The sequence below is a fragment of the Aethalodelphis obliquidens genome, unplaced genomic scaffold, assembly GCF_003676395.1.
Source record: "Aethalodelphis obliquidens isolate GAN/ISIS:26980383/991018 unplaced genomic scaffold, ASM367639v1 scaffold28, whole genome shotgun sequence".
Taxonomy (NCBI): Eukaryota; Metazoa; Chordata; class Mammalia; order Artiodactyla; family Delphinidae; genus Aethalodelphis; species Aethalodelphis obliquidens.
In genome coordinates, this window is record NW_020837972.1 from 1,199,297 (window position 1) to 1,212,003 (window position 12,707).

Sequence of the window (12,707 nt, forward strand, 5' to 3'; positions counted from 1 at the left end):
CCTCCTTCTCTGCTCCCAGCCCCCGCACTGGCTCCAAGCATGAGACATCAGGACCCTGGGGCATGTGCACAATCAATTCTTTAATCATTTTGGAAGTGGGCTGACAGCAGCCCCGCAGAGCCCTCGCCAGCTGCTATGCCGCAGTCGGCTCTGGGGCAGCAGCCCCGATGGAGTAAAGAGTGGAAAGCTAGGGTCAGGGCCACAGAGCTCTCCTTGCGGGACCCCCATCCCAGAGCAAGCGGTACTCACAACGCCAGCGGCCGGTGGCCTCCTCCTGCCAAGGAGTCAGATGCTCACGCCCTCCAGCCTATGAGTGGCCTTCATGGGACACCTGCGGGGCCAGGTGGGGCCAGACCTGGGCAGACAGACCTGCTGCGGAAGGTGCTGGGCTCCCTGCTCCAGGGTGGGTGGTAGTTTAGGACCCCCGCAGGGGTGGTGGCTGTGGCGATCCGGGGACAAGTGCACAAGAGGAGGCAGCAGGGTCAGGCGTGTGCCTGTTACAGGGATGTCGGGAGGGAGGGCAGAAGCCCAGGAAGTGTGGGAGGCAGCTGGGGTGGTGAGCCTGGGGTCTACCAGCCAACCAGCCTCAGCTCGATGGTTTCTCCATCCCTGGGTCTGTAGTCAGCAATACCTGCAGAAATATTGTGGGCTGGGAGTTAACAGGGCGGAGTGTTCCCCCCACCAACCTCACCTTCTGGACCCCTGCCCTGAGGCCACGGTCTGTAAGATGGGCTCAGGGCTTGGTGGAGGGAGACTGGGGGCCTGTCCAGAGCCAGTCTGGAGACTCTGAACTCAGTTGTGACCTCAGGGTCGCTGAGACCCACAGGCTCATTTTGCAGTGGGGGACCCCCAGAGGGTGTGGGAGGGTATGGGACAGCACGCCGGAAAACCAACATGGGGCCAAAAGAACCAGAGACCCTGACAACACCTGACCAGCAGGGTCACTGTCTTCATAGTCCCCCAAAGGGCCATCAGGAAGAGGGACCTGCTCGGTGTGGTCTGGGGACCATGAGTGAAGTGAGCCTTTGCTCACTAGGGACAATCCAGGCTCCAGCACGACACCTTGGTCAAGCCCCAGCTCTGCACTCACTAGGGGTGTGACTCTGGGCAGGTTATTTAACCTGAGTGCTGGTGTTCCCATTTCTAAAATGAGGATAATAGTGATATCAACAACCGGGCCCTCCTTTTTCCCCATGGGAGTGGGCTTCCTGCTGGAGTGGGAGTTGAAGGGGGTAGGTAGAGGACACGACCATCCATGTCTGCCTCATGGCCGAGTCCATTGGGCTCTCCCTCTCGGCTACCTCCTCTGTCCAGTCTTCCTCAGTAATAGAGGCCAGATCTGGTCTCTCCATCTGTCACCTCTTGGTTTTATTTCTCCATTTGTCCAGAAGCCAGGCAGGAAAAGAGAATGCTTTTTACTGGGCTCCCTCAGCAAGTCCCACCTTCTGTAAAGCAATTGGCCCAATGCCCGGCCCATGGCAAATGCCCACTAGAAGTTTCAGGTAGCAGGAGTGGGGACAGATGACCCTTAAGAGTCTGTCTGGTAACTGGGCTGATGCTCAGGGATGCTTATGACAGCTTGGGGCATAAGAGTTAAAACTGGAGACACCCTAAAGGTCCAGCAGGAGTTGATAAGCTGTGGTCCACCCATCCCACTCCACGCCAGGGCTGGGCCCTAATTGGCCTAAGCCAGTCTTGCCATGGTCCCTTCTCTCTAGCCAATGATGGGCGCAGAATCTGGGCCATCTCCTAGCAACAGGGATGGGTCCAGGAACGCGCCTGTGTCCCAAGTCCACCTTCAGGATGCCAGGAGACATTTGCTGGGGGTTTCAGAGACAAGTTTCCCAAGTCATAAAAGGGAGCAGCCCCAGGAAGACACAGAGTAGCCTCTCTGGAGGTAGGAAGCCAGCAAAGAGAGGAGGAGAGTCACAGGGAGGTGGGGCTGAGGCTGAAGTCCTTGCTCCCACTGGAATCTGGTCACATGAGCCAATGGATGAGCCAATGGATGTCGTGGAAACTAGTTTGTATTACATTTCTGTTACTTGCAGCCCAAAGCACCCTGCTGAATGAGATATCCTATGTGGCTATTACAAAGAAAGGGGAAGACCTACATATACCAACATAGAAAGATGGCTACAATATGTTACAGCTGAAAAAAATAAATTGCAAAACAGTATATAGAGCTGTGCCATTCGATATGCCAGCCATCAGCCACATGTGGCTACTGAGCACTTGAAAAGTACAAAAACCAGGCATGCAAAATATGTCATTAATAATTTTGCATTGATCACATCTTGGAATTATATTTTGGATGTATTGGACTAAATAAGACATATTATTAATGTTACTTTCACCAACTTCAGAATTTAGAGTTACACATGTGGCTCACATTTTATTTCTATCAGAGAGCACTGCTATAGAGTATGGCTTCATTTCTATGAAAAAACAAACGTACATATTTTAAGAATTATCTGGAAGAAAATACACCAAAAGTTAAAAGAAGTTATTTCTGGGTAGTGGATTACGAGCAATTTTAATTTTCTTAGTTTTTGCCTATCTGCTTTCCTAGAGTTGCCACAATAACGTATATAAAAATTCTTCAGAATACAGTTAAATATATTATATGCAAACTTGAGCATCAGTGGTTATCTGAGGCTGAGGCCCAGGAAGGTTCAGGGGAAAGCTGGCGTGAGTCGACAAAGCCTCAGTGCTGGGACAGGGCTGGGCTGGGGGACACGTCCAGAGGGGGCTGGCCACCAGACTCACCTTGCAGCAGGGGGGTGTCGGGGGCTCGGAGGAGTTGCCAGAACTCACGTTCCCCAGCTTTGTTCCCCATCACAGAGGTCAGGTAGGGGCCTGACAAGGAGGCCTGTGTTGCATACCTACCAAAGCGACAGGCAAAGAGGGAGGAAAGGTGACTTTTGCTCCCCTCGACCCAAGGGCAGAAGTAGAACCACCCACACAAGGCAAGTCCTGCCCTCGCTCTCAGGGCAGCGCTAGCCAAACCCTTCCTGGGCCACCTCACCATGGGTCTCTCCTCCACGCCTCCTCTCCAGCCCGAAGGACACCGCCCACTCGGGGGACTGCATCCCCTCTGGGGGCTGACATTGCAGGGGGTGGGAATCAGAAGCTGAAAACGGCCCACGAGAGACAGGGAGGCCAGCGTGAGAAAGAAGCAGGAACAGGCAAGACAGAGGCAGAGACGCCCAGTGGTGGCTCTGGGTCTCTGGTTCCGTAAGTTTCTGTGGCTCAGGGGCACCCCCATCCTTATGGCTGGGTTGCTCAGTCTTCTCTCCGACTGTACACACCCCATGCTCCCCACTACCAGAGAGGCTTGGATTAGATTCCTGGCTTTTGCAACCAAGAGACTCCTTCTTCACGCCACCCCTCCCTGACGCCACTGCCACAAACACAAAGGGATCCCAGATCCTAGTTCCCGGACCAGGGATCAAACCTGCACCCCCTGCAGTGGAAGCCTGGAGTCTGAACTACTGGACCGTCAGGGAAGTCCCCAAAGGGATCCTCTTAAAACACTGTGGCCCTGTCCTTCCTGTCTCCTTATCAATGGTGGTGTTCTTAGAGAGGGAGGGTTTTCGTAGTTTTAAGAAACAGAAATACCCTCAGGGTGACCTGGTCAAAGGGAAGGTTTTAGGCAGCAGCCCGTCCCCAGTCCTCCCTTAAGTGCGGGGCCACATGGCTGCCCGGAGAACCGCTCTGGACCAGCCTCTCTCCGTTTCTCTCTCTCCTCTTTCTGTCTCTTTCTCTCCGTCTCTCTCTCTTTTCCTCTCTCTCCTTCTAGAATCCAGCTTTCTCTGCTGTGCACTTACATGCCTCAAATGTGCCTCCACACCCCCTCCACCACCAAGAGAATTATTTCTCAGATTGGTATCCCTGACGTTTTCTCAGAGGTCCTGGAGTTCTGAATAAAAATGTTAAGTTCAAATTTTTTTCCATTTTGATGACAATATCCAAACACGAATACCAGCAGGTTCTAGGTAATCCCAGGGCCTGCCGGACTAAGGCCTCCCAAGGGTGCCCAAGGGTGTGTGGCCCCCAGAGGACTGAGGTCGGCTTGGTAATAAGTGGCATGTTCGGGGCCAGGGAAGAGTGTACAAGCTGCAGCTGCCTGTGCAAACTCCGCCTGACAGCAGCTCAAACCCAAGAAAGTGCTGAGCACGTCGGGCTCACTGGCACTGGTGTGTACACCTGCTCCTCAGCAGACAGTCCCTATTTGAATGTTATTGGTTTCACAGTTTTCTTTGTACTTAATTTGCAAAGCTATTTAGGATTTATAGCCGTCTAAGAGCCAAAAAGAGAAAGGACTTTAAATAGTAAACATTAGTACACATCTAAGTCATATTATTACAGAAATAACCTGGGGTCTGGGAGAATTTTCAGCCTTTATAGGGGTTTTTGCATATCTCTGGCCTGAAATTCCCTGCCCCAGATGACCCCAAGGTGCCAGCTGTGGGTCCTCCCTGGCAGCAGGATGCTGTCCTTTGGGGGCTCCAGTTGGGAACGGAAATTGGGACCCTCTCAAACTGAGGCACATTTTTCTAGAAGAGAAGTCTGGGGTCTAGTGGGGTCTGGTGGAAGGTACTCATTCTCTGGGCCAGATCCCCATTGGTGATCCCTCCCATCTTATTTAGGCACAGACACAGCTGGCACAGAGCAGTGCTCTGGAAATGCTTGTCCTCAGATCTGTCAAATCTCAGGGTGAGAAGCAAGTTTAAGGCTGTTGTCCCACCTCCACATTCTGCAGAGGGCTTGTTGCCCAGGTAATTAAATAATCACAGGGATTAGACCAAGATCGTTTGATAATAAAAATTCTTATTCTTCTGAAAGCTAACATGTATCAAGCACTTCTAAGTGCGGGACCCTGCACACAAAAAGCATGTACCATGTCCTCTCTGCGCACTAATTCCTGGACTCCTGCATGGTCTCTGGTGGATGCGGGGAGCACAACTGCCATCCTCATGAGCTGCAGGAAAATAACTGGCCTGGTCCCTAGCTGGACAGAGGCGGAGCTGGGATTCCAGATGTGGAGGGTTTGCCTCGGGAGCCTGCTCTCCTAATCATGATGCCTGTTTCCGCCACAGCGTGGGTGAGTCGGCAGCGGAGAAGGTGGAGGAGAGCCCGGGCCTCTCCCAAGGGAACCCTCTCTTCATCCCTTGCCCCATCCACGTCCCATTTTGGGGATGTGGGGTCGAGTCGGGTGAGGGCTGGGAGATGCGGGGGGTGGGGGGGCAGTCTCACGTGAATCTGCTGTGCTCCTGGGCCTTCTTCAGGACATCTTCCAAAGAGGAGCTGACAGGGACAGAGACGGAGTGTCTGTACGAAAGAAAGGTGCTGGAGACCTTCAGCGTGACATGGATGAACTCTGGGACTTGGGTCTGTGAAGGGGTCTCCGTAGCTGGTTCCAACAGGACTGTGCCAGGGAGAGGGGAAGGGGCAGCTGATCTGAGGGCAGGGGGCAAGGCCTTAGTCCTCCTTTCTTCCCTGGAAGACACTGTGGCCCATCGAGACCTCCTCCTTCCCCTCGGTCCCATTCCGGTCAACACCACCACCATCTGGCTGCCTTCCCAGCCTCCCGTCTCTCAGCTCCCACCACCCTCGCCACCCAAGGTCAGGCCCCTCACTGGTTTTTCTGCCTCTAGTACCCCCCTCCCACCTCTCTGCCACAAGCACCCCCCACCCAGGGTTATTTCTAGAACATACATGTTACCTCTGAGGGCCTCCCCTCCTTTTCACCCTCCTGCCTGCCACTCCAGCTCATTCTCTCAAACCCCACTCTTTAGTGAGACCCCTCCCCCCAACTCCAGTCTTGTACACCTCTGAGCCTTTGCCCTTGCTGCCCCCTCCCTGCTCTGCCTTTCCTCCCCTCTTCTCCACTGGCAAATCTCACCCACCCACCCCAGTCCCTCTCCCAGATGAAGCCCTGATTCAAGCAGCTAACTGGGACTCATTATGATGTATCAGAGCTAACAGAAATGTGTCTCTCGCCATTCATTCATTCGAACACTTCTGTACTGGGTATCACACAAGGGGCTGGAGATTCATGGCCTGCCCAGAGCTCACCATTTGATATCTCCCTCCCCACACTGTGAGCTTCTAGCATCTGTGACTGCATTCTAGCTGCCTGTGTGTCCCATGCACACCTGCAAACCCCTGTTGACTCAGCAAATCAAGATGGAGCAAGTTCCCTTCCTGGGACAGGCAGACCTCATTGCAGATTGAAAAGAGCAGGGCTTCTATGAAAGGCCCGGCTACCTCTTGGTGCCTCACAGTCTGGAGAGATGAGATCCACATAGCTCTTCTGGTTCAGGATGGGCAGCAGCTGAGAAATCATGAGAGGGTTCTGGAAGGCCTTGTGCTGTAGGCTGGCCAACAGAGCAGCCTTGGCCTTGAGGCATGCTGTGCCCAGCTCCACCGTGGGCCTAAGGGAGGCCATCAGCAACTGGTGATGGAATGGGGAAGAGGAGGTGGGTCAGCCAGCGGGGAGGGGCCAGGTCTTCCAGCATTCCACCAGTCCACCTCCCACCAGCCACCAGGGTGGAGCCCAGCCCAGAGTCTCCTTCCCACCTGCAGTGCCAGAGGGGTGCTGTAGACATTCCCAAAGTGGCCCTCTGGGGTCTGGGCCTTTAGGATCTTCTCTTGCACTCTCCCGAGGGCCACAGTGCTCCGGTTTCTCAGATTGCGGTTGAGGTTGGATAGCTTCAGACAGGAGAAGGCCAAGCCCGCCATGGCCAGTGTGTCTGCAAGGGACAGAGCCAAGTGGGGTCAGCCCGGGCAGGACCTTGGGGCAATGGGCAGCCACAGGAGGGCTGGAGGTAGGGGGACAATATGGTCAGAGCAGCATTTCAGAAAGTTTCCACCAGCTAGGGGGACCAACAACCTAGTCTTCCCAGTTTCCAGGATGGCAAACTGGGATGGGTGGTCACCGTATCCCTGTCTGCTGCCTGGGGGTTAGAGGTTGGGGAGAGAGACTGGAGGAGGGAGGGCCAAGAGGACTTTAGCCTACACACTTGTTCCCAAACCTGCCTGCACTTTAGAATCACCAGGGGAGTTTGTTTGATTTTTCTTTTTTTTTTTTTCTTTTTTTTCTGGCCGTGCTACACAGCTTGTGGGATCTTAGTTCTCCAACCAGGGCTCAAACCTGGGCCCTCGGCAGTGAAAGCACAGAGTCCCAACCACTGGACTGCCAGTGAATTCCTCACCAGGAGATTATTAAAGGAGCAGGTGCCTGGGTCCACCCCCAGGTGGTCTGGTTTATTAGGTCCAGGGAGCTGCTTGGGCCCTGGGGGGTTTTAAGCTCCCTACCCTGGGATGATTTAATGTGTCCACGGTGGGTTTTCTATAAGCCTCTGAGGCAGAACAAGCTCTCTGCTGGCAGGGGCCCTGCTGCCTTCTTCTCTCTGGGTACCTACCCTCCCCACCTCCAACCTACTCCATCCTACCCCGCCCTATGCGAGGCACACACACTCACAGAACACAGCCAGGCCTAGAAGAGACCTTGCAATCATGATGACAAGAAAGGGCACTGGAAACCCAAGGTCACACAGTGAGGAAGCAGATCCAGTATCCAGGCCTCAGGCCTCTCAGCTCATTTGATGAGAACATCATAGCTGTGTATCCAGGACTTTCTCCATGCTGAGCACCATGCTATGCCCTTTACATGTAAAGCATCTTTTACTGAGATGCTGCTGGGGTGTTATTTTATCAGAGAAGCTGAGCCAGAAAGGCCAGCTGATCTGTCCAGGGTGACCCACAGTAAGTATGTGATGGAGGATGGGGTCAGGAAGCCAGTCCAGCCCCAGCGCTGGCTCGCAGCCCTTGCACCACAACAAACCCTCACCATTGCGCTCCTAGTGGACTCGATAGGAGGGGTCCCAAGGAAAGGTGAGCATGGGACCAGAGGTGGAGGCCTTCATTTGGGGCCGGGGGCTGGAGGAGTGCCAGCCTGGCCTTCAGGGTCTGGCCCACTCACCCACAGGGAGGTGGCCCTGCTGGAGATGCTGTTTGTGTTCCACAGCATACAGGAGCTTGCCCACCACGCTGTCATGGACCCGCTTCTGGTGGACACACAGGGCCAGGATGCCCAGGCCGTACTGGTAGTAGCTGGTGTGAGGGTGGCCCTGGTGATTATGCCCTGGGAGGGAGAAAACCACAGGGTGGGGCTGTCATGCTGGGCTTGAGGAGTGACCTCTCTGTCCCCTCCCAGCAACCAGCACAGCCAGCACTGGACCCATTGCCTGTACTTCCCGACACCGTCCTTTGGGTCGTGGGATCCATCTTTCCTTCATTCCCTTGACTCATACTTGCTGAAACCCCACTAAGTGTCAGACGCTGTGCTTGGAGGTATGAACAGTGATGACAGGCCAGGCACAGTGCAGCCAGGGCCTCCGGAAATAACACAACCCACGATCACGAGATCGTGATTATAACTGAACTGTGGACCGAGGTCCACGTGGCCAAATAACAGAGGTCTTTGAGTAGCTGGGGAGTCGGGGAAGGATTCTCTGAGTCAGGGATGCTGGGGAGAAAGGGCGGGAGAGAGGTAAAGGTGGAGTAGGAGTGAGCTAGAAGGGGAAGGAAACCTTCCAGATAGAGGGAACATATGTCAAGACGCTGGTTTGTGAGCTGAGAGAAGGCCAGGGTGGCCGGAGCCCACGGAAGGGCGGGCGAGTGGGTGAGCCAGAGGGTGGGTGGGCAGGACTGGGCCTGAGGGCTGTGACCACAGCAGGCAGCAGCTGCTGGAGGATTTAAGCAGCGCTAACAAGATCAGATTTATATTTAAAGGCTCGCTCTGTGTGTGCCAGATTGAGGTAGGAGGCAGGAAAGTTAGTGGAGAGAGGTAAGGAGTGAGTAGTAGGGAGGCTGTGCAGCTGTCCCAGGGGTGGGTAATCAGGCCAGTCTTGGTGGGTGAGCAGCAGGGCTTGCCAACAGAGTGTATGTGGAATGCAGGAAAGGCTTGATCAAGAATGGCTACCGGGACAGGCCCAAGCCTCTAGCAGATATGGAGACAGGCAGAATGGAGGGCAGGAAAGAGGCCTGGGGAGAAAACCCGAAGTTCTAATGTAGACGTTTCACCAGACAATGTTGTCTGATGTGCCCTCCCCCACACCGGCAGACCTCGCCTCCTCACCAATGGCCCCCTTCTCGTCCTCCAGGAATCGCTTCAGCTGTGAGACCAGGCTGTCCCCCTTGCAGCCTCTAACAAACTCGCAGTTGGCCCGGAGAGCGAGCAGGTAGAGGGCCAGCTGGCCCATGGAGGGCTTGGCCTCGGAGTCACTGTTGTCATTGCTGGAGGCAGACATAGGACAACGCCAGTTAACAACACTTCAGTGAGAAAGTGCCACCCTGGTAAGCCTGGCTTGGAGTGCCCCCCCACCACCACTACAAAGCGGAAAAAAAATCCTAGCAGTTGGAACGTTTCCAAGACCTGCCAAAAGCAGATGTAGTCAGTTATGTAAGTTGTGTATGTCACGCTTATTTCATAAAGATGAGAAATTAAACTCAAGGATAAACTCTGAGGGCTCTTGCATCCAAATGACCTGTTTGCCGCACCATTTTGGTCACACTTCACCCATACACTCTCCCCTTTCTTTCCTCTCCCTGCCCTGCATCCACTTCTCAAGAGGGAGTCCAAGCAGGAGATGCTCCATGGTGGTCCTGACCCTTCACCTCTCATTCAGACTCCTGTGCTGGACCTCAGAACAGGCTTCCTCTTAATGCCCCTGGAAAGGGAGCACGGATAGTCCAATACTGCTGCTGGGCTCAGTATGAAAGAGTGTGGCCATGGATTAGTAATGTCTGCCTCAGGTACCGGAGGGTACAGTAGCCGCCCAAGGGCCCCAGATTGGCATCTCCAGTCTAGTCGGACCAACCCCATTCCACAGATGGAGAAAGGCCCAGAGGAGATGAAAGTTGCCCTAAGGTCTCCCAACAAAGCAGTGACAGGCCCAAACCGGAACACAGATCTCCTGTCTCTTAGGATGTGGAGCACGCCATGGGGAAAAGAGGAGAGAGAGCATGGCCAGACCTCAGGAGGCTCTGCTGGTAGCTGAGCTTGAGGCTGTGCAGGTAGTGGGCCTCCTTGGCCCCAGCCTGCAGGCTGGAGAGGCGCAGGCCCACGTAGATACTGGGGTTCAGCTGCTCCGGGGAGAGCCGGTCCATCCAGGGCAAGAGGCGCTGGCCCAGCCTCTCCACCAGCGTGCTGTCCACCTCTGTTATTTCTTAGGAAAGAGAACAGGCCAAGTGAGGTCGCAGGGCCATGCCACCAGTGACACCTTACCAGGGTCTTCTCCAGGGAATAAACATCCCCACCTTACTGTCACCTGGCACACACCCTACTCGTATGCGGAGTCCGACTGTAACAAGAGGCAGCGGTAACAGGAAAAGCCGGTATCCTGAAAGAGTGGCCGGAGTGGGCCAGGGAGAGCTGGTGGGCCCAGGGCAGAGGAAGCGGGTGCCAGGCAGCCACTCTGCCCATCAGGAGTGACAGAGAGACTGGATGCCGAGCAGCGTGGGGTGCCGCAGGCACTGCACCCCACCTCCCTCGGTCCTCAGGCCAGCTCTGTGACGTAGGTACTGTCATCATCGCATTGCACAAAAAAGGAAACAGAAGTCCAAAGTGTGGGAGTGTTCTACCCATTTACAAAAACTTCAACTCACACAGGGAACAGGTTACAGAACCAGTTTTAAAACAGAAATAGAGTCACAGATGTAGAAAACAAACCTACGGTTACCAGGGGTGAAGGGGGGCGGATAAATTAGGAGACTGGGATTGACATATACACACTACTATATATAGAATAGATAAGTAATAAGGACCTACTGTATAGCACAGGGAACTCTACTCAATACTCTGTAATGACCTATATGGGGAAAGAATCTTCAAAAAACGTGAATATATATGTATAACTGATTCACTTTGCTGGATACCTGGAACTAACACAGCACTGTAAATCAACTATATTCCAATTAAAAAAAAAACAAAAACAAAAACACTGCAGCCTGCCCACTGGCTAACTGGGGCTGCCTGGTGAACTTCCTCTGGGCAGATCTCAGAATAACGCTTTCCCTGCCCCCTCAGTTTAGGTGAAAAGGACCTGAGATTGTGAGGTGAATTGTTAGAAAGCCATCATCCTTGTGTGCTTCGGGATTTCCCCACGAGGGAAGCAGAAGCCCTTAGGGGTGTTTCCCAGCTCCAGCTGACTGGCGCTTTCCTCCCGAAGGGAGGGAACCTGAGCTGAGTAGGTGGCCTTGGAGCCACTTTAGACTTTTCCCCATTTACTGCCTCCCAGTTGCTGTGGGGCTCCAGCTGCTGGGCAGGTCGCCCCTCCCAGGGGACGGAGCAAAGGAACTGGGGAGGGGGCTGTTTCTCTTTTCCTTTCTCTTTCTCAGTGCTTTTCTGTGTGCCTGCCCCCATTTCTGTAGGAATCTCTCTCTCTCTCTGGATCTATCTCATTCTCTCCATCTCTCAGCCTGTCTCTCTCCTTATCTCTCCCTCCACAGTTCTCTTTTCCTCTCCCTTTTCTTCAAACTGGAGAGGGAGCCCCGCCCCCACCTTGGGCTCTGACCTCCAGCGGGTGAGTCAGCCCTGGGATTAGCAGGATAGGAAGAGGAGCTGGTGCTGTAAAGAGAGGTGGGTAAACACAGTTCAGCTTCCTTAGCAGGAAGGAGCTGCTAAGGTTCACCCAGGGTAATAAAAGTGAGCCTGGGCGAGCTCCCTCCCCTCAGGGCCTCCAGCTCACAGGGCCGCCCAGCTCTGCCTGCTGAGGACTGGCTTTGACAAGAGGAAGCACGGAAGCCCATCCTGCATGGGCACTAGTGCAGATCTGTGTCAGTTTCACAGCCACACAGGGCTTGAACCTGGTAAAGCAGGTGGTGGGATCCTTGCATCACACCAAGGAGGAAGGCAGGGGAGCATTCTTAGCCCATTTTATAAGTGAGTGAATGAGACTGGGAGTGACTAAATGGCCCAGCAGCAGTGGGCTGCACCCCCGAACCCAGTCCAGGGCTCTTTTGGGGTCAGGCCTATGGACCAACTGTTGAAAGGTTCATACCCACTGAGGGTGCCGGGTCTGCCCTGGGGACTGCCTGGACAGGAACCAAGAGCCAAGGGCTGAGGGGTCTGGTGGCACTTGTGGAACACGCCGGGCGGGAGGCTCCTGGTGCCTAGGGAAGACCGTGACCTGGAGTTCTGAGAACTGAGTCCAGCAAAGCCCTGGAAAGCTGGGGCGCCTTGGGCAGGTCACCTGGCCCCTTCAACCCTTGACTGCTTCATGAGTCACCTGCACACGACTGAACCTGCCTCTCGGTTTCTGCAAGGGTCACAGGAGACCCTGCTGGTGTAGGCAGAGCGAAATGCTGTGGGCAGAGGACGACCAGGAATGAAGAGAGGCGGGCGGCCCACCTTCCCTTCCTGCCTCTGCTTCCCGTGGGGCTCCGGGGCACGAGCAGCCCTGAGCCTGTGCGCTCCAACTCCCAGACAGGTCCCAAGAGTTCCTGAGATACTCCCAGGGGCACCGGAGCAGGCAGGCCCCTGTATGGAACGTAAAGCAAACGCCTTGCCGCCACCGTGACCCGCCAGGGTCTCCACACGCTCGCTTTCCCTCTGCCGGGGTGCCCGCCCCTCACTCCTTTCCTTGCCAGCTCCTTTTCCTCTTTCGGGTCTTAGTTTCTGCATCACTCCCTGGTCCTTG

The 12,707-nt window shown here is 54.6% G+C and overlaps 1 protein-coding gene across 4 annotated transcripts in view; it reads right to left on the bottom strand.

Moving 5' to 3' along the window:
• Positions 1–60: 60 nt before the first annotated feature.
• The window catches only part of TCN2 (transcobalamin 2), a 13,788-nt gene continuing 1,141 nt past the window's right edge, over positions 61–12,707 (bottom strand). For 3 of the 4 annotated variants that reach the window (XM_027124300.1, XM_027124301.1, XM_027124302.1), the window contains 8 exons: positions 10,043–10,235; positions 9,146–9,303; positions 7,988–8,149; positions 6,583–6,755; positions 6,271–6,457; positions 5,257–5,428; positions 2,767–2,882; positions 61–631 (listed from right to left, as the gene is read on the bottom strand). In XM_027124300.1, coding sequence (XP_026980101.1) covers positions 570–631; positions 2,767–2,882; positions 5,257–5,428; positions 6,271–6,457; positions 6,583–6,755; positions 7,988–8,149; positions 9,146–9,303; positions 10,043–10,235 — 1,223 coding nt within the window. In that variant the 3' untranslated portion in view covers positions 61–569. The remainder of the gene's footprint in view (positions 632–2,766; positions 2,883–5,256; positions 5,429–6,270; positions 6,458–6,582; positions 6,756–7,987; positions 8,150–9,145; positions 9,304–10,042; positions 10,236–12,707) is intronic. The other variant, XM_027124303.1, reaches the window with a different exon arrangement.